Here is a 20957-nt window from a genome sequence, read left to right as displayed (position 1 = left end):
TGGCATAGAGTCTCCTGAGCCAGATACCCCACACTGTTCTCCGTTTCTGTTTGGTCTCACTTCTTCCTACGGCACAAACACTTTCGGTTAGGCTAAGCGGTGTCTCTCATTTGCCCATAATGTGTGTGTGTGTGTGTGTGCACCCTGTGATGGACTGTCAACCTGTCCCGGTTATACAGTAACATTTGCACATTTAGCAGATGCTCTTATCCAGAGTGTGTACAAGTGTGGCAAATAGCACATTACAAACATACATGCTGTCAAGGAGTTGACTGTCCAACTCCTCAGCTTCCACTGAATGCCCAGATATGAGAGTAATTAGTATTGGGGCAGGAGCTGCACAAAAATGTCTTAACAAAGCAAGAACCCAGTAAGACAATTCAAGGGCGAGAAGTGTAGCACAAGAACATTCAAACGTAAAGAGGCGGTTGAGGTTGGTAGAGGAGTACACCCCAGCCCCTGTACCCTAGGTGACCCGTGACCAGGGCAAGCAATGACGGATGAGTGAGTCTGTAAGGGGAGGCCGTGGCCTGCTCACAGCACCCCAAGTATCATGTCTACTGAGGATGACTTCAGAAAATGTTGCTATGGAAGATTACTCAAACTCAACCTGGGTGTCTTGTCATGTGACCTGTCGACCGACAGAGGTGTCACTGGAAAATGAGACTCCGGTTTGTTTGGGCTCCAGCTTGTGGTTTTTTGGTTTCGGAAGATCATTTTAATGCACGCTAAAGCAATAAAAGAGTTTATAGTTTATATTATTTTTCAGGGCAGATCATTTAATAAACGTAGATTTATATATTGCAAATGTACACATACAAATGCGTATAAACATGCAAACATCGAAACTCATCAGGATTGTCGCCGTAGATGATGTCAAATCATCGTGATAAAATAGGCTTAAAAAAGCTTTAAAAATCATTCTGTCATCCTTCAGAGATTAACATGACTCAGACAATCACATTAACGTCGGTTAAAATAATTCAGGTGTGTCCATTACATTTTAGGTGAAATTACAGCATTTTTTTGGCATTAAAATAATAATTATAATTATATGAGGTGATTAGGATTATGATGACATTTGCTGTGGCTTAGCTGCATTATTAGTGAAACACTACGCATGTAAGCATGTATCTGTTTTAGCGTAGGACTTATTCTCGCACTCATTCTCTCTCCTTCCCTCCCTTCCTCCCTCCCTTTGCAGATCATTTTTCTAGCACCTTGTGCACCAGCCACACGCCACTTGCCGCTTTTGTTTACTGCCGTGTGGCTTTTTTCCCATGATGTCATCAGTCCCGCATCTGGATCGCGAGCAGGTGGAGGCAGTCGGAGCCGTCCCTTCCCATGAGGGCGCCAGCGCACCGCCTGCTTCCGCGGTGCTCGCTTCGAGTCTCCTGAGACTGAGGCTGATTTTCCTACACCACCACCTCCACCACCACCTCCACCATCTTCTCCTCCGCCTCAGAACCTTTTTATGACTTGCCGGTGTCGTAAACTAGGGCCTTCTCGTCTCATTTTTTGACATGCTTTATCAGTACCACAGGGTGTGTGAGGCTGTACCTCCCTCCCAAGGGCAGCCTTGTACTAACCATGGAGAAACCCAAGGGAGGGTCACTAAAATCCCTGGGGTGTCACCGTCCTCGTATTTCCGAGATTGTCATAGGAGGAGCAGTCTAGCCCTTTTCCTGTCAGGGAACAGAAATGAAACAGTACGTGATATTTGCACGAGTACAAGTACAGGTAGATTGGACTGCTTCTTTTCACGTATTCCACCTTGCTCTCCTTTGAGACAAATAGACCCCCCCTCACACACACACACACACACACACACACATACACACACACACACACACACACACACACACACACACACACACAGGCACTACCATCTGCTTTGGTCAAACAGTCCTCCATTTGTAGCAATTACATGTAAACCTTGCACATTCTAGATGTCATTTTTAGATATTCATTTGATCTGCATCTCACAAATGTTCTTCTTAGGATCCGAACACCTCAAACTTAGATCCGTCTATCCGTAGCACTTTTTCCAGTCTTCCTCTGTCCACTGTCTGTGTCCATTTGCCCATCTCAGTCTTTTCTTTTTCCTGGCCATTCTGAGATACGTCTCTTTCTTTACAATCCTGCCCAGAGGACAGGCATCCCCAAGTTGCCTCTCCACTGTTGGTGTTAACGCTGCTCTTTTGCAGGTCCTGTTTAAGGACGTTAAAGACCTATGAGGCGTCTGTTTCTCAAGCTGCCCACTCTAATATATTTATCCTCTCGCTCGGTTGTGCACCAGAGCCTCCCTCACCTCCTTCATTGTGGTTAGAGCCGGTTTGCGCTGCTCTGTGAAGGGAGCACTACACAGCACTGTACGAGATCTTCAATTCTGATCGACCTCCTGCAATGTGGCACAGAGCCCCTCCCTTCCCACTTGTGGAGAAGCGGGGTCCTTTACTCATACAGTCTTTGATACTACAACAGTTGTGTACATTTTTCCCCTAAATGCTGAGGTTACTTGAATCCCACTGAGAGCTGAGTTACATAATAGTGAAGCACACAGCTCTGCCCCCCCCCCCACCCCCCACCCATCCCAACACGAGTGTCATGGCCGAAAAGGTCCTGCTGAATCAGACATGTCTCAGGCTGGAAGGGCATTTCAGTTTTTACTATTGGAGCCGCCTGCTCCAATCTGCCCTCTCACCTCAGTCTGATGACCTGGACGAGTCACCATCCACCCCCCGCCACCCCTACCCCCCGCCCCCCGTCTGGCTGGTGCTCAACCCTTGAAACAATCGCTTTGAACAAGCGGCATTCCCCAGCAAGGCCCGTATGCTTGGCAGATTCTCCTCCATCGTCTGTTAATCTCGTTAAGGATGATCTGAGCGCTTAATGGAATACTTTCCAAAAGGAGCTACAGGGGCTCTCCAGTCCTTTCGGCATTCTAGCATCCAGACAGGCCTGGCACACAAGTTCTAAGGAGATCATCACCTCCCTGCAAGGAGATGCAGGACTTGGCTTTCACCTCCATCTGGGCTCCAGACCGGAGGATTGCATAAGATGGCCAGTCCTGCCATTAAGCATCCGGGATCCTGGGACTGGATTGCTTCAGAATTCTTTGATGTTCCGGCGCTTCTGGGGGAGGGAGAGAGTACTGCAGGGCATACGCCAATGGTATGGAGTCCAAGAACGCATCCAGCTAGAAAGATATGAGGCAGAGGGACATACTGAAGATCCTGGCAAGGCTCAGATGTCTGCACTTACCTAGGAACATACAATTCCTCCCCACTTGGGTCTGTAGGCAAGACCTGGCAGGGGGGGGGTCACTGTCTTAGTGTTTCCCTCTTGCTGCAGACACCAGGCAAGTGCCACAGTGGTTTCATATCATGAGGAGTTCCGCAGCCCATCTGCCGCCCCCTGGGCCTAATGTATAGGGGAATGGGGGGGTTGTGAATTACTGAGTTCAAAGCAAACAAAGCCATGGCAAGAACCAGCCTTGGACCAGGGTCGTCTAGCGACAGGTTCAAGAGGCTGGAGATGAGAAAGCAGCAGCACAACTATAAGGTTGGGGTGTGGATTCCGGGGCCATCTGGAAGGCATGTGTGCGGAATGACCACCGGACAGCCCGCGGCTGCGGGAGAGTCACGTGGCGGCTGAAGAAGCGAAAAACCAATGTGGTCGGGACGATCGCACCTTTTCAGTCACCATGTGATTCAGTCTCGTGGAAACCGAGGCAGTAACCACTGGGATGTGGGTTCAAACTGTTGATGACTGGCAGCACCCAGTAAGCTTAGCAGCAGTGGCTTTCATAGCCTCATTTCGGAAATAGCTAAAATACGACTTTCGATATTCAGTCCTACCTGAATGAGAACTACAGATGACACAGAACGTTAAACAGGATCTCAGTCGGGAGTTTGCGGTGTTTGCGTTTCTCCAATGCTAACTGGTCGTAATCAATTTGCCCTGTGTTAATGGTTTGTTTTATATGAACATTGTGCCCTCTGGTGTTGATAATATGAATTTACCAATTGGAAAAGACAGTCCGATTCCATTAGATAAATCGCTGCAAAGATTTACTAGATACATTTTCCATCTTAGATGATTATTTAATTTCTACAAAAAGAGTATGGGCAGTGAGACATGTAGACAAATCTGCTAATATCTTTAACTCCTTCACAAATTAGTTTCTTAGCGCTGATGCTCAAGATTCTATTTTGATACAAATACCCAGTTAACTTTCAAAGTTAATCTAATGAGAGCATCCAGAGGGCTTTAGCGGTGGGGAGCCGCTAAACTGAGTCCCCCGAGTGAACAGGAGGGGGGTGTGTCTAAGGCTGAGAGTGCAAGGACTGATCCGGGGTAGGGGTGTGGCAGGAAGTGACTCAACAGCAGTGGGTCAATGGGCCAAGTGACAGGAAGTTTCCACAATTGGAGGAAGGATAGGAATGTGGAGAATGGCCACGAGCTGATTTAGATTAAATTGGATGGGCTGTCTTTCCATATGCCAGTCAATCAGAACAGAAAACGCGCAGTCTCTTCTCCAGCATCAGTTATCTGAAAACTCTGGTATTATCTTAGTTGGAAAATATTCCAAAAATTGCTATTTACAGGATAACAATATCATTTATTAGTACACATCTACGGAGTGAGTTTTTATAATGGGGAAACGGGTATCATAGTAATACAGTGCAATTTAGCAGTAAAAATATGACCAACTGTTTTTTGTTTTTCAAAACAAGTGGATGAGTCTTTCCCTAATTAACGTGGCAGTTTAGAAAGCATTTCCTAGCCCAAAGTGTCCTCCCTGACATGGATTATCTGGCTACCATAAGTTAAGGTTGAAATTATTGTTATTATTTATTTGGCTATATGCGCACTTTCACAATATAATCGTCAATTTTCGTAAAATAAGTTCACAGATCGCTGCTCTGGACCATAATTTCTTGTTCTTAACTGTTTCCGTCCAGTGGGTTAATGTCAAGTGCTTAAGGCACACTATGCTATCTTTGTTTAATACAGTTATTATCTTGTACAACAAGCTTTACATACACGCGTCTTATTCCAATTTATTTCAAACTGTACGATAAGCTGATAAGGACACGTATCAGCCAACTATGTTTGTACAATTAGTAGCAGTGCTAATAGTTTTTGGGCTAGCGACCCGCACTGACTAAAACTAGAACTGAGTACTTGCGATCAGCAGCGCTCCTGAGCTCCGATTACATTTTTTGACGATGACGCCCCCTTCCGGTATGTTTATGTAAATGGGTGTCTTGCAGACAGCTATTTTGCAGGCTGTTCACGGGACGATAGTGCAGCGGCAGAGATGCGGCGGCTTCTCGGACGGACTCTGAACGCCCTTCCTCGCAGTTTTATGTCTCTCTCTGCCGCATGTTACGTTATTCACAGCAGTGATGCGTTTATATAATCTGCTTCCACTTGGCGTTTTACTGTTTGTGTATTTACTGAAGCTGTTCGGGGAGTGTTCAGTGAAGCTGGTCCCTCAATGGTACAACAACAACCCTCCCCCATCATTGAGCTGAGCTTCAACATCACTTGCTTTTTCTCACAGACTGTAAATATTCACCACTTATTTCATCGTGGACAACACAGCAGGCAAGTACAGGTAGTGTCAGTCAGGTGGAACCCAGGGACGCCTCACATCCTCTCTCTGGGCATCCTGGGGAAAAAAAGGCGAAGACTGATGTTTTTCTGTTCCTGGGAAAACGGTAATTACTAGGCCACATGACTAGTGAGATAAGATATGAGACAGGAGCCAATTAAACAGCAAACTGCACTATATGGACAAAGGTATTGGGGCACCTGGCCATTACACCTACAAGAACATTGATGACATCCCATTCAAAAATCCATAGGCTTCAATATGGAAATGATCCCCCTTTTGCAGCTATAACAGCTGCCACTCTTCTGGGAAGTCTTTCCACAAGACTTTGTGTCTCTGTGGGAATTTTTGCCCATTCATCCAGAAGAGCATTTTCGAGGTCAGGCACTGATGTTGGACATGAAGGCCTGGCTCACAATCTCCGCCCGAGCTCATCCCAAAGGTGCTTGAAGGGGCTGAGGTCAGGGCTCTGTGCAGGCCGGTTAAGTTCTTCCACACCAAACTCATCAAACCATCTCTTTATGGACCTTGCTTTGTTCACTGGGCCACAATCATGCTAGGACAGAAAAGGGCCTTCCTTCCCCAAACTGTTCCCACAAAGTTGGAAGCATAGAATTGTTGAAAATGTCTTGGTATTAAGAGTTCCCTTCACTGGAACCAAGTGGCCAAGCCCAACCCCTGAAAAACAGTCCATTCCATTATCATTCCTCCACCAAACGTTACAGTTGGCACAATGCAGTCAGGCAGGTAACGTTCTCCTGGCATCTTCCAAACCCAGACTTATCCGTCCAGTGGCGGCGTGCTTTACACCATTCCATCTCACGCTTACGTGGTCTACCACTTCCTTGCTGAGTGTGTCATCTCTAAATGCTTCCACTTTGCAATAATACCACTTACAGCTGACCGTGGAATATCTAGCAGGGAAGAAATTTCACAAACTGACTTATTATGACAGTAACACTCTGGAATTCAGGTCTTCAGAATGACTTAATCTTCACAAGTGTTTGTAAACCTGACTGCATGGCTTGGTCAGGTCAGGTCAGGGAGCCTGCACTGGTACAGTGAGTTTCTGCACCCACCACACCATGAAAGACCTCAGGGTCCCGGATGGCCACTGAATTCAGTGACTCAGAAGTGTGTCCCAGTACTTTTGTCTATATAATGCATATTCATTACCTGAACAAATATGCTTTACTATACGTCATCTCCAACAAGCTGAGCTTTTTAATTGGGATAGGAAAATGAAATATTAGCAAAGGTTTTTGGCCAGCGTGACCCTTCGGTAAAGGTTCATAGCGGGTAAAGGGTAAAGGTTCATAGCGGAATTCCAAAGTCACGATTCACGCTCGACAAATGACTCACGTTCTTGTGACCTTTTCCTGTCTAACCTAATCATTTGACTCCTTAATATTTAACCTGAACTGCACAAACTGTCCTTCAATAACAAACCAGGCTGTAAATGATTTTTTTTTTTTAACCTTCGTGGAGGAGGAAGGGGGGGGTTGAGCTTCTCCAAAGGAAAATCCGATTTCAAGAATTACTTCAATTCACAGTACAAAGTCAGTTTTCTTCATGAGCGGAATATCAGGCGCTCTGCTAAAGCACAGATGGTCTCATCGGCAGTTGTGATAGTTGTAGGCTCCAGGTTCGAGTTCGCCACTGGGCCGCCGTCATCTCTGCACAATGAGCTGGTTACAGCCTTTTCGAATAAGTACGCAAGTCCAAGGCATCACGCTTTTACAGCTGACAAGATGTTTGATCTGTCCAGTGTTGTACTAGATAAGGGGGGGGGAAGGAGAGCAAGCATATACCCCTAAAACTTCAGCAAGAGGGAAAATATTTAAAAAGTTAAAGTGGTTTAGGAGGATTTCAAAGCCGGGGCCTGAAAATATTATATTGTGACGTCAAACAAGGGAAAACAAATCCGCTTAAATCAAGCAGAAATGCGCGGATCTGAAATACCTTGTATAGCTCCTGCTCCAGCCGTTTACACGACACCTGGTCCTTCCTGGGTAGAATGCAATCTATGGAAAAGAATTTGTGAGCTTGACTAGTAAGAACCCATGGCGGACGCGGGGATTTTTGGGCAGAATTTTATTAAGACTAAATGCAAAAATACGTAAGTAAAAGGAAAAAAAATATATATACATTTATTTAAATTTTGATTATCTGCGACAGTCACTGCCGCATACAGAACGATTCGAGTACTTCGTTGAAATGTTCATAATATTCACACTAATAATATTTGCATGGCAACAAAAGTCCAGCAGGTTTCTAGTATCAAACCAACGAAGAATAAACAAAAATAAAAGTTTGTACTTTCGCCCGGCGCTTCATTGTAGCAAGGCCTTACTAACGATGCTGTTTGGAACACTGTTTGATGTTTAAACCAAAGAATTTCAAGTTTTTTTTTTTTTTTTTTATGTTTTAAACCTGGATGAACACAAAATCACACAGGACTTGCAGATATGAGCAGCTTTGGAATCAGCTCTAAGAATAGCGTCATGCTCATTGCCAAAATGAGTCAGCAAAATTCCTCCTTCAACTACTGTGCCATTTGACATTTAACAGCCCTGGTCCAGCATCTACTTACAAGATAACTGCATATCAAATCGCCCTTTCAGAAACTCTCCCGAGACCAATAGCGAACGTCGCGCTCGAACAAAAAAACGCCTAGGGCATCGATGACCGAACATAAAACGAGCGCGTCAACATACTTCAGTGACTTCCGGAGGTAGCTTTTAAAACACAAAACAAGCAAAGGCCCAAAGACTCCCCAAGAAACTCCCTTTAGGATCCGTGTGAAACCAAACATGTTCCCGGCCCACCTGTGCATTAAAAAATAAAAAACAAAAATCACATTTTATATGTATAAACAAAAAAAAAAAAAAACACGGCAAAGTGACGCAGGGCAGAAATCTCGTAAAAGCAGACGACGGGATGAGCAATGTTACCGCAAACGGAGCGATATCAAAAACAAAGAAAGAAAAACCTGATGTCTGTCATTCACCTGCCGTTCTCACACGCAAGTCACATTATAAGGAAACATTGACATGCAAACATTTGTACAAGCGAGGATGATTCTATACAATTGACTTAAAAAATACGACAGCAGTGTAACATGAGAAGCTTTGATATACACATTGAATGAATACAATTGTCTTTACAGAGTTCTATACAGGTATAAAAAATATATATATATATATGAACTGAAGATCCCTCCATGGGAAGGTGTTGGTTATGTTACTGGTTTATCCGTAAACCTCTCCCTGACTGGGCGGGCAGGCGATCGAACACCAGTGATGCAAGTTAAGAGCTGGAAGAGGTTTTAAGGGTCACCTGTAAGGAGTGGGTGTGCAGCCATTAGACTGGGGGGAGGGGGGGGGGTGACAGTGCTCTGGGGTGCAGCTGGGCAATCCAGTGACCCCTCCAAAAACCCACACCCATTCCATCCACAAGCGCTGGGTGCCCGCATGCTCCTGTACCTCGGGAAGGAGAGATTCCCATCGCATGTCAGTCCAGTGAGCCATTGTGGATCACTGGTAATCTGGTGTGTTTTATGAAGAAGTTAAGGTTTGTCTTGCTCGGGCTTGTGTTTGGGCACGATGGGAGACTGTGGACGAGGACGTCACCCCCAAGGGTGACACACACTTCTGAAATAACTTACAGCGACCGACATCTCCGGAAGAACCGTAAGAATGCACACGGACACGCCCAGGATCATACAGCAAATAAATAATTACAAAACAAAAAGGTCAACGAGTACTGCATGGGGGGGGGGGGGGGGGGGGGGGACCATGAGGAGGTGAACCGGTGTGAACCGTGCAGGCAGCGTCAGATGATCCTGTAAGACAGGAAGTCCACCATGCGGGCAGGGATGGGCAGAGTCTGCACCTGTGGGGTCGTCATCACCCGTCGCAGGGCCATCCGGCACAGGTGCTGCAGGCTGGCGACTCGCCGGGGCGACGCCCAGAAGTGCAGGCTGCCGTCGCGGGTGCTGCGGGGGGAAAACAGTCCACGGTTCAGCCGAGTCTTTCGTTATTTTGCGACTTTTATGCGCCCTATTTTGCTTTCATGTGTAACAGACGATATATTTCTATTTCAATTTATTTACTTCATAAACAGATGCGGCCTTTTTGCACAATATCTGGCGTTTTCCTACAATTCCCAGCAAACTTTTCATTGCGTAAATTAAAGAGGGCCTGCAGATTTCACAACAGTGACATGTCACATGCATGGTTTGTCCAACTGGTATTAGCACATGGGGTGAATGTGTCCACACCCCCCCCCGCCCGTTAAATCCTGTTTAAAAGATCATCTGTGCACTACGACGATCTGCCCAACCTGAATTACCAGCACGCAGGTTGCGGGTCTGTCTCACTGCCATTCCTAACAAGCAGAGACCTGCTCATTTCTTGCAACCCTGTGGCTTGGACTCCCGGCCCAGACAATCAGGTTGCGATGAAAAATTATCACATGCTGCAGCTGCGTGCAGCTTGCCCAGGACTCACCCTGCAGCGAGCACGCTGCCGTCCGTGGAGAAGGCACAGCAGAGGCCGTTGGTGAGCGGGGAAATAGCCTGGGGAGGTTCCTCAGCAATGTTCCAGAACCGGACCAGCCTGCAGGGGGAGGCACATTAAAGTACGTCACGCCTCTGAGAAGCCAGCGTACGGTCACATTCTCACCAGCATTACGACGACTAATGGACAACAACGGTGACGAAAATAAACAACAGCGGCATGCAAACACATCAGTCAGCAGTTACGCAGCAAGCGAACCACAGAACTTCAACCTCAAAATCGCAACGCTGCTCTTCCCTCCCCGTTCCCTCCCGGGTTAAAAAAAAAAAAAAAAAAAAAACTTTCCTTCGGCCATTTTGTGAAAAGCACACGCTGCCTGCGGAAAGATTCCCACCCAGGCGACCCCGCAGCCCACCAATCAGGAGACGGGGCCGGACCGAGGAGGGCGGAAAGGGGACAGTGATAAACGGCCATCATGGGAGAGGCATACGAGCGGCCGAAGCAGGGGCCCAGCGGCAGCTGACACACGCGCGTCTGCGTCTGCACGCACACGCACACACACACACACACACACACACACACACGCACGCACACCATTTTACATGTCTAACTGATAAAAGCAAGTCAGAGAACATTTACAGTATTTACAATTTATGACGATACCATGTGGCCATTTTTTCGGAACGTACTTTGCAGGGCAATGCTACATTTCTTCGCAGTGGCAGCGTGCGCACACACACGCATGCGGAAACGCAAACACCGACGGCGCATCTAACCCAGTCACTCTTTCAACGCTGCCCCAAACTCAACTGACTCGTCCTGCTCTCGCAGACAAGAACGGCTGGGTGACGCTACGAGGCCAGAAATTCGAGACGGTTCTACGTGGAGCCAGACGGGACCCGAAAAAGGGAGGGGGTGCGAAAACAGCCGACAAGACTTTTAGAAAAACTGGAAAACATCAGGATTTCACAGCCTACATGGGACACAGAATGTCCCAGAATTAAAATGTAAGCTACCTTAAAACCTTCAAGGCGTTTAAAAAGGTTTTGACTAATTCATGCCCCACCTTTCAAAACCAGGTGCAGCCTCCGTGGTTGGGGGGGGCGGTTATATAAGGAGAGAGAGATCAGGCAGACTGTACCTGTCGTCAGTGACGCTGGCCACGTGCAGGCCGTCGTGGCAGAACGCAACGGAGCGCACCCACCGGTCGTTTGCACCCCCCGCGAATATGGGGGAGGGGGGGGGAAACAGGTGCCTGGAGGGAGAGACACAGGGGCACACAGTTCAAGGTTTCTGTCAAAAACCCACACATACCAAAGCCAGGGGAAGTAACTCACCCGAATTCCAGCAGCACGCAGCCCATGTGGGGGTCCCACACTATAACACGTGTGTCGTAGGAGGCCGTGACCAGCAGGGCCCCATCGGGAGAGAACTCGCAGGACACCACGTCGTTATGGTGACCCTCCAGCTTACGAATGAGCACGTACTTATCCATGTCCCAGAGGAAGATCTGCAGGCAAGAACAGCCCAGGTTATAGGCCACGGCGGAGCCTTCAGCTGGGGGGGGGGGGTCATTTTAACTAATTACAGCAAAGGCACAATTAAAATATCAAGGTTTAAATTAAGAGTATGGTAAGCCAATGAGAATTAAACATGTAATTACACATGAAATTAGAAAAAAAGAGTGCTCAGTGTCATTTAATATTACAAGTACTTTTTAACCAACTAAAACATAAATGCAACTAAAGATATACTAAGTAGCAGAAGTGTTAAACAAACACGCGAACTGCAGCGAACATAAAGCAGCCCGCTAACAGGACTTATGCTAAGATCAGAAGTCAACTTTGCCCCCCAGATAACTTGACTAGCCGTCTAAATGTATTAATTCTACAAAAAAAAATCCCCACTAAACAAAAGTACAGTGCATTGAATCTTACAAGAACAAGTCTAGAAATACATACACCAGTAAATACTACAGGAAAAAAATAAAGGAATATAAAAATGAAAAAAGATGTATATACAAACAAGTAGTAACTTAAGGTAACATATTGTTACTCCACTGGCTTCCCCCATTGAGTTTTAGTTCACTTTACAATAGGCTTGGCCGGCCGGGGAGGGTCTACAAAGAGAAACAGATACTGCAAGAGAAGAGAACATTTGATGGCCAAAAGACAAGCTTCTGGCAACACACACAACTGCAACACACACGCGCGCGCGTGACATCCCAGCCCACACGGGCCCCCGCCACACCGTTTGCTTCAGTGCGCCCGCCGGGTCTCACGCCGCGGAGTTAGCCTCTCTGGACTGCGGTCGTGGAAAATCGCCACATTTTTTACCTCTCCTTTAAGGAGAGAGATTGGGGGGGGCACCCTGCAGACGGCGCACTCGAGCAAAGGATTCTCGATTAAGCTTACAGATAATTGCTATTTAATGTCACGCAACCTGCACCCAGCAGGGCACTAGAACATTCCAAACCCTTCTGATGGTACCAAAGGTCCCCGTGCTCAGGGCGACGGCCTGCATTCCGAAGGCATGGCGCCCTGGCAAAAGCTCGCGCCGACTCGCGCGCCTCCTCTAAAGCTGACGCGGCTTCGCGCGCGTCATCGCGTCAAGATTTGCCCGTTCCTACGGCCGTCTCTCAGAGAGATCAGCTTTGTTTGGTCTCCCCGTCCTGTTTGCCTTCACCCAGCCGTGGAGATGCCTTTTAATCACCACAAAAATATGCGAGGGAGTGTGTTGCCCTGTTTACAGGGCAACACCTCTAACAAAGCAAATTTTGGAACTAACTCCAGCAACATCCTAACAATTACTAGAAGAAGCTCGTTGCAAGCAGTCAACCAGAGCACGGAGAACCTTTCATTTCATTTACGTCAAGAATGTACCCCCCACCCCCCACGTTACTGACTCAGGTACAGAATGAGCTAAGCTACGCTATTATAACACAGCACTGTAGGGCTAAGACTAAGATGGCCCGGGATGGGCTGGCCCCAGGTTCGAGCCAAAGTGGAGGCTAGCCAGTATATTCTACAGGAGGTGGGGATCAAATGAGATTTTTTAAATCTACTGAGCAATCCAGTTAAAAATGACCAAGGGGGGGGGGGGAGGTGGAACTGACAGCAAGCCAGGCAATTAATATTAAGTCAAAAAACGTACGTGGATGGGGGGGAGGGGGGGTGGGTAAGGGGTGTGGGTTTCAGGGAAGAGGTACTGCCAACTGGATTCCTGTTCTATCCTGCAGAGGGAGCAACTGAGAGCATTTGGTAGACAGACATGGAGCAGCACCTACGTACGGGAGGCCTTGCGGTGGGTGCAAGGCTGCCCCCTGGGGAGCGGGCAGTGCGCGTCCCCTGGCGCGGTCCGCACCGGCTGCGCTAAGCCAGCGCGGCGCTCGCCTCGCTACCAACCACACACAGTGCTGCCACCACCTGGGACAGGGAGAGCAAGACACTTATAGACACACACAGCCTAACAGAGTGAGCTCTGCCTGTATATGGGGGGGGCCTCCCTCATGATGGGGGGGGGGTGTAGGGGGCGGAGCTTACAGAGATGTTTTGCTGAGCCCCCAGGAACCATAAAGGGCTCACTTGACTATATCAGCAGCCCGCCCCAAATCGCTCAACAATTTTACACTTAAGGTGTAAAAAATCTTAAATGGGAGGAGGGATTTTGTCAAAAATGGATTTTTTAAATTATGTTTTTGGTTACACATGGTTCTGGATTATTTATTGCCGTTTATCTCTAGGAATGTCTACACGAATGAAGGAGTAAGACATCATCGGCCTTGGGGACACCTGCGGCAGATGGTCTACATGCGAGTGTGATTAAACAGCTTCTCGAAAAGCGAGAAGTTAACTTTTTATAAATTTCTAAAAAAAAAAAAAAAAAAAAGCAAAACTTCAAGCAAGGCAAAAATTGCGCACTTCATGACACCGAGCACAACGTTACTTTGGGGGGAGGGGAGAGAAAAGGTTTCATTCGGGTATTCATTGGCAAGACAGATCTAGCACTGTAAAATTATGGAGGAGGGGCAGACAGAGAAGGAGGAGGAACCGTGGTACGTACCGATTTACTGGCCCCCACTGAGCACAGCACAGCGGAATCGGGGGAGAAGGCACTGCAATAGACCCAACTCTGGTGGCCTCTCAGTACTTTCACCATATTCCCTGAAAGACCAGACCTGGCTTATTAAAATGCCTACTTTCAAACAATAACAACGGCAGGCGATTCAAATACTGAGAACAAAGAAAAATTTATTCTCACAGCAGCTACCTTTATGGAATTAAGGCTTTTTTTGTGCAAGGTTTGCGTTTCGGGGGTGTCAAACTCCAGTCCTGGGGGGCCGGAATCTAGCACGTTTTTGAGTTTCCGCTCCTTTAACACACCTACGTCAGCTCCTTCTGCTAATTACCACACATCTCTTCAGCTGAATCATTTGTGGTGGAAGAGGGAAAGAACTAAGCTACACAGGGCTCCGGCCCCCCAGGACTTTGTTTGACACCCCTCATCTAGGGCATTTATTTTTTGTACAGCCAGTTTTGGGGAAGTTAGTCACAAAAGTAATCGAATTACAGAGGTGGAAAGGTCAGGTCCAGGAAGTACAAATCCAGATCGAGGTTTTGTTTCAACCAGCCAGTATAAAGAGTCAGAGTCACGGAGAACTCAGCTGGTCGGTTGTACCTTTCTGGACTTAAACTTTTCAGCTCTGCCTGTAATGGATTACTTTTGTGAGTAACCTCCCCAACACTGTGTACACTGCACCCCCACCAAAACACCGAGTCACTGAATTAAGTGCAGGACTGCCTGGGATGTGGCATTTTTCATAATACTCCACGGCGACCTGGGGGAGGGGGCAGTAGGTCCAGCTCCGGCGGCTCCTACCGTCGTCTTTCAGGTCCCACACGCGGAGCGTTTTGTCCCTGGAGGCAGACACCAGCATCAGACTGCCATCAGGCGCGAAAGTCAGGTCTCGCACAATGTCAGTGTGATCCATCAAGTTCAGCAGCAGTTTGCCTGCCCAGGAAAAAATGAAAGTGGGGGGGGAGCAATTATAACAGGAAATACGGCTGAACTTCCAGAAGAAAAATCCTGGGGTTATGGTGAGGCGCAGACCTCCCAGAAGTTGGCCCCTCCCACTCTAACACGGTCTGTGGCTGCACGTACAAATGTACCTGACCTAGGGGGACGCAAGAATACAACAGCAATTTGTCAGGCTAATTCCAGATAATCCTTTCTTTCTTTTTTTTTTGTGTTACCACCGTGCCAATAGCAGCAAGATTATATCTGCTCGCTTTTCATCAGGAAAACCAGCCTGGTGATCCTGCCACAAATGCCACCCTGAAATCACAAAGGAATTAAGGATCAAGCCGACTTCCCAAACAACAAACCAGACGGAGGGAATGAAATACGGCAGCTCCGAGCTGGCTAGCCCGTCACACTGCCGTGATTAATGTAATTTCCCTGGCGCCAATAAATCTCAATAAAAAATATATATATCTGAATCGGTTACAAGGCCTTACGGGAAATTTCCAGAGCTAAGGATCACAGCTCAGACCATGATCTGGTTGCCAGATAGAGGTGATAAGCGCCAGACTGCAAACATGTTGGCACAGATCGTGTAACACGTCAACTGCAACTCATATGCTGGAGTCTCAGTAGCCAATAGGACAGCTGCTGAAGGACCTGCCCCTTAAGAGAGAACTCAGAGAAAATAATACCTAGGCCTCTAACCAATCAGAGATGGATCCCAGTGCCGGCCCACTTGCACAAAACTAGGGCTGTTCTGTTTGCCTTGAAAATGACGGCACAAGTTGAAAAACACCCAATCCTCAGATTGGAATTTACCCAGAGGGGGTATAAAACAGCACCAAACAGGAGAGTGTGGGCGGGACATGGGTTTCTGGTTCGGAGCTACAGCGAGGGATCTTCATTGGAAGCGCCTGTGGGCTCCGCCGATACACCTGCGGGATGATGACCAAGGGTGTCAAGGGGCACGGCGCTACACCCGGGGAAATGGCAGGACACGGGCCAGCAGAGGGACGTCAAGAACGTGTCTCAACCCAAGCCCCGACCCGAAGGAGTCTTCAGTTTGGAAAATCGTTCATTTCCTCTCTTTTGTAAGGAACCCAGCCACATCTGAGCCCAATTAACTGGGGGGGAATCCATTCCTCATTGTGACTAGAATTGCAAACAACCCATGGTGTAGAAGACTGGCCATGAATGGGGGTTTGGCTGGCTTTTGGACCTAAAGCGGCTGAATCCCATCTGCAGAGAAGCACGGGGCTCACCAGTGTAGACGTCCCAGATTTTGATGCGCCCGTTGTTGAGGCCCGTGGCGAGCAGTAGCTGGTCCTGGCCAAACTTGAAGCGGTGCCACTCGATGTTGACACAGCGGCTCTGCTTCTCGGGCACGGAGGAGCCGAAGGCCAGACCCCAGACGATGTCACCGCAGTCGATGGTGTGTTCGCGGGGCATGCTGCGAGCCGGCTGTCCATCGCTGAGCTGCCGCGACAGGCGCCGGGGCCCCGCAGCCACCTTGGGCAGGTCTGCACTGCCAACGGTGCTGTGGAGACAGTCGGGGAGGGGGGGGGGGGGGTGGCATCAGGCTTCCCGTTACTTCTGCAGTTTTTAATTTTGAATTTCTTACTTTAATATGGAAACTTTTAGCACTGCATGGCAAGCCTCTCTTTTCCTCCAAAGAAAATGCCAAATGTCATATACAGAAAATCCATCGCAATGTCAGGTTCCCCACCGTGCAGATTACCCTCAATTCATCAGGCAGGCGGTTAATACCTGCAAATGTGGGATACAGAGCAGCCACCCAATAAAAAGCCAAATCTGAGCAGGGAGCATGAAACAGACGATCTCCGGCAGGAACCTTTAACACTCCATGGCAACCCTCAACACCCACAGACAAATGTCAGGAGGCCGCTGCGGAACATTCCTAACTTCCTGCACAGGAACTGAGGCCACGGCACATCGAAATCCTAAAGACCTACACACGAAGGAGCTGCTCAGAGGCTGAAGGTGGAGGGTGAGGCGAGCACGATGGGTTTCGATGGGACGCCCCCTTCCCAGGACAGAACTTGTGGTGGCCCTCAACACCCAGCCAAAACTAAACCACGCCCAACTCAAGTTTGTGGTCTCACAAGGGGGGCTTGTTCCCCCTCCCGGGGGCTTAAAACCCAAGGGCCAAGAAGATCACAAGAGCTTACTGTGATGGGGTAGCTAGCAGATAATACTGGCCACGTGTCCCTGGCAGCCGCTCCACGGCACAGTGGCTTCTTTATGTTTTCATGTTCTCCAGGAGGAACAAACAAAAAGAAAGCTACGCTGGCGGTAAACAACTTGGGAGCAGTAAGACAGAAATGGCAGAGTTACATCAGCCGTAACTGAAAGGCACCGTCGAAGGGGCGGGGAAAAGCCCCCCAGAGGAGGCTTGACTTGTAATCATTAACCCGGGAAGGGAATTGGGAAATGCTATCCTGCTATTCCACATGTGAAACTAGTCTACACCTCAGCCCACGACACAGTATGCGCGCTCATTTTCTTGTTTGACAGTCGAGCTGAGTCATAACAACAATTGAAAAACGTCCGTCTTTGTGACTGCATGTCATGCAATGGCAGCATTTCCAAATGCATTTTTTTTTTTTTAACAATACCTTTTTACAAATCCTTTTAAGATAAGCCAGAAAAACCTGTAACTTTCTGGGGCTGTCCACCATGTATTGCAATGTGGAGAAAGCAAGTTGCAAAATCTCCACCGAATTCATAAAAAGCACACAACACAAGGACTATTTTCTGATTTGCACAACCAGATCAATATTTTAGACTACAGACAAACTACAGCCAAAGCATCATACCAAACAAAAACATAAAAATCTGGCAAACAGACCACAGTGATCTGAAGATGAAGGGTGCTTTCCGTTTGGACAGAAGGCTACTTTACATTCTCTAGATAACTTCTTCTAGGACTCCAGAAAACAACAATCCCATTACACAACTCAACAGGTTGTGCTTCTTAACAGACATCCAAATGGACAAGAAGTCACGCAAATAACTACTTACAGAGACACGATAGAACACAAAGTGGCCAAACCAGCCCATGATACAACATACTAAGCATTCACCACGTTCTGAACATCGCGCACTACAATCCATCTCTATCTGGATTAACGCTCACGATCACACAATGAACCAAAACAGTATGTTTCAAAGCAAATATTCTCACGGATGATTGCAAGAGAACAAAAAACAAGTGACTTCTGATAGGGAAAAAAACCGACTCTCAGACAAGGCTGATCAACCACTGTAAATAAGCCAGACTGCTTGGGAGCATGACCTGCCTTCGCAAAGTGAACGCAGCCCTGTAACCGTGGGAGACGCAACAGCGCATTGCCAAGAGGGGACCAAAAAGCCTGTTGGAAAACAGCACGGGCAACAAGAGAATAGCCAGGAGCTCCCAGTCGACTTGGCGGCACACGCCGCGATTCTGAGCAATGCCAGCAGTGACATTCCTGCCACCTCACTGACATCTGAGCCAAAACAATTACGTTATTCTCTACTTTCATCCGGTTAAATGCAAGCATTAAGATGACGATTAGGACTTTATCGATCCCATTAGCAAATTCTGGCACATACAACAGCAAGAATACAGTGCACAGATAAACTTACATACAGTGTCAAATATTTTGTGCAAAGACAAACATAGTGCAAACAAGCAAGTGTGGTGCAAACAAATAATAATAAATAATAATAAAAAAAAAAAACGCTAACAGAATGTCCTGAAAACTGAATCTAGTAGCATTACAGAAAAATGTTTACAGGTACAGAATTGCACATGACGAATTGCACTTAGGAAAATCTGCTAAAATAACCAAGCCTTCATAAAAAGAGAAAGAAAATAAATACACACATTAAATAAACCGGGACTGGCTGAGTGTTCGGGAGTGGCGGCTCTGCCTCACATTCCATCGTTAAAGACGTGCGCCTCTGGCCCCGGGTGACATACTCACAAGTCGTTCAGGCATTGCGACCAGGGTAGGAGCCTCACGATGCGGTGCCCCTGAGACCAGGCCAAGTAGGAGCCATCGGGAGCAAAGGCTACAGCCCACGTCTCCCTTCCAGACTTCTGGTCGAAAGGAGCCGCAGACACTAAGAGTTCCCCGATGAACTTAGCCTTGCCTGAGGACAGATACAAGCCGTGAAGCACATCGTCACGCCAGTACAAGTCCTCCCCCGTAAATAAACATGTTGTTTTCAAATTACATTCAGAAGCAAACCGTAAACAGTCACACCCTCTATCTCCAATATACACCCAAAATAAAACTTTGTTACTGTACAGGGCATTTGTGCCTTGCATCTATTTTTCGTTTTATGCCTTATTTGTTAGTTTTCAATAGTCTGGCGTCTCTAAGAATGGCAAAATTTGCCAGCAAAAATTTCAATCGGTCCTGGTCGTGCTGCAATAAAGATTCTGATGCAACACTCAGATAAACCGATTCATTTCAATAACAGTGACTAGGCGTCAGCAGACAGCACGTCACGTTTCCTACATAAACCACCTTGGTTTTATACGCATCGTCTCTGTGACAGACAAGTATAAAAGGAGCTGGAATACTACACAGCCCTAGGAGGTAATAAAAATTCAAAGCGGCGACTCGCGCTTACACTTCGCTCCCTCGTGCATCATCAGGACCCCGCACGCACAGCTGGAATAAAACGTGCCGTCGTCTCGCGCTGTCACGTCCTCATCGCCAGTCTATCGAAAGTCGCGAGTTTCATTCTTTCCTACGCCTGCGCACGCCGCGTATGTGAGTCACGCTGCAGCAAAGCTATCGCTGAGGCTGCGGCGATGAGCAGCGAGCGGGTGGGGGAAGGGGGGAATGGGACGTGGTCTATGTATGCACGAGAAAATGTTCGTCGCGACTGTGCGTGAAAAAACACTCAAGCAGGGAAAAAAAAACTCGCGGACACACGCGGGAATAATACTATTTCTGTTTTAATTAAACCTTAACATACAGTTTTACAGCGTTGTACGTGCAGCTTCCACATCATTGTCAAGTCATACAGCGCATGCTAAAAAATAGATAACCCTTTTCTGAGCACTGTCAATTAAATTAATTATCAGAAGGTTTGGCGATTTAAACTTACCTATTTCATTTTCATTTACAAAATCTGGGAAGCTTGCCATCTAAATGGAAACGGGATTCTTAAGAAAAATAAAAATTCTTCAGGCAAAAAAAAAAAGATTTTCCTCTAAGGCGTCTGGATAGCCGATGCACTACGTAATCCTAGCTAGCTAGGTATCGTTAGTTTGGGAAATAATCGCCAGGAGGGAAATAACAAACTGATGCTTCAAAAATTTTGGTGAGAAAAATGTCCCTAGCCGTTATACTAATAACACTTTTCTTCAATCAGAAATATACGACAAGTATGAAAAAGAATAGTCTAGATGTTAAGGCTGCTTCCAACCTTCCGCACACGGTCTCTGACTGCAACCTAGGAATACAACACTCCGCGAGTACGTTTGAATACACAGCGATGTAATGGCCGATGGCTGGACAGCTAAGAATTTTGCACCGCCTGTGGGCGGAGTTATCATACACGTCACCCGAGTTGTCAAGACGACGCCGAAGACCCGCGATTTCATTGGCAGATGAGTTTAGAATAAGGCGGATCCGAACCAACGATAGAAAAAAAGTGTCATTATTGCCTTTACGGAGGGTTTAGGGAGGGTACGGCGGCCGTCGGATAGAGTGCGTTGGCACTGGTTACAATTAATTTGCAATAAACGCGTGTAGATATGTTGGAATCAT

General features: G+C 47.3%; 1 protein-coding gene across 2 annotated transcripts; it reads right to left on the bottom strand.

Annotated features, from left to right (window-relative positions):
• Window positions 1–7702: 7702 nt before the first annotated feature.
• wsb1 (WD repeat and SOCS box containing 1) lies at window positions 7703–20698 on the bottom strand. Of its 2 annotated transcripts, none has more exons than XM_049001502.1 (9): window positions 20293–20698; window positions 19155–19323; window positions 16428–16702; window positions 15022–15153; window positions 14206–14306; window positions 11481–11653; window positions 11285–11398; window positions 10135–10242; window positions 7703–9620 (listed from the first exon to the last, which is right to left on the bottom strand). In XM_049001502.1, the coding sequence occupies exons 1-9, from the start codon at window positions 20330–20332 to the stop codon at window positions 9458–9460; spliced, it is 1275 nt and encodes a 424-aa protein (XP_048857459.1). In that variant the 5' UTR covers window positions 20333–20698; the 3' UTR covers window positions 7703–9457. The 2 variants fall into 2 exon arrangements, with proteins under 2 accessions (XP_048857459.1, XP_048857460.1); XM_049001503.1 differs by lacking the exon at window positions 20293–20698 and adding an exon at window positions 19810–20247.
• Between the last annotated feature and the right edge of the window lie 259 nt (window positions 20699–20957).

The sequence above is a fragment of the Brienomyrus brachyistius genome, unplaced genomic scaffold (assembly GCF_023856365.1).
Source record: "Brienomyrus brachyistius isolate T26 unplaced genomic scaffold, BBRACH_0.4 scaffold59, whole genome shotgun sequence".
In the NCBI taxonomy this organism is placed as follows: domain Eukaryota; kingdom Metazoa; phylum Chordata; class Actinopteri; order Osteoglossiformes; family Mormyridae; genus Brienomyrus; species Brienomyrus brachyistius.
Note: the sequence above shows the minus strand (reverse complement) of the source record. Positions and strands in the feature narration are given on the sequence as shown.

What these genes read in the sequence shown, in the direction of transcription:
- wsb1 (XM_049001502.1), bottom strand. Translation starts at nt 20,332, where the DNA reads ATGGCAAGCTTCCCAGATTTTGTAAATGAAAATGAAATAG. An exon ending in TCGCAATGCCTGAACGACTT is followed by an intron (nt 16,703 to 19,154) that starts GTGAGTATGTCA and finishes CTGTCTCCACAG; the next exon opens with CACCGTTGGCAGTGCAGACC. An exon ending in CAGTGGGGGCCAGTAAATCG is followed by an intron (nt 11,654 to 14,205) that starts GTACGTACCACG and finishes TCTTGCCTGCAG; the next exon opens with ATCTTCCTCTGGGACATGGA.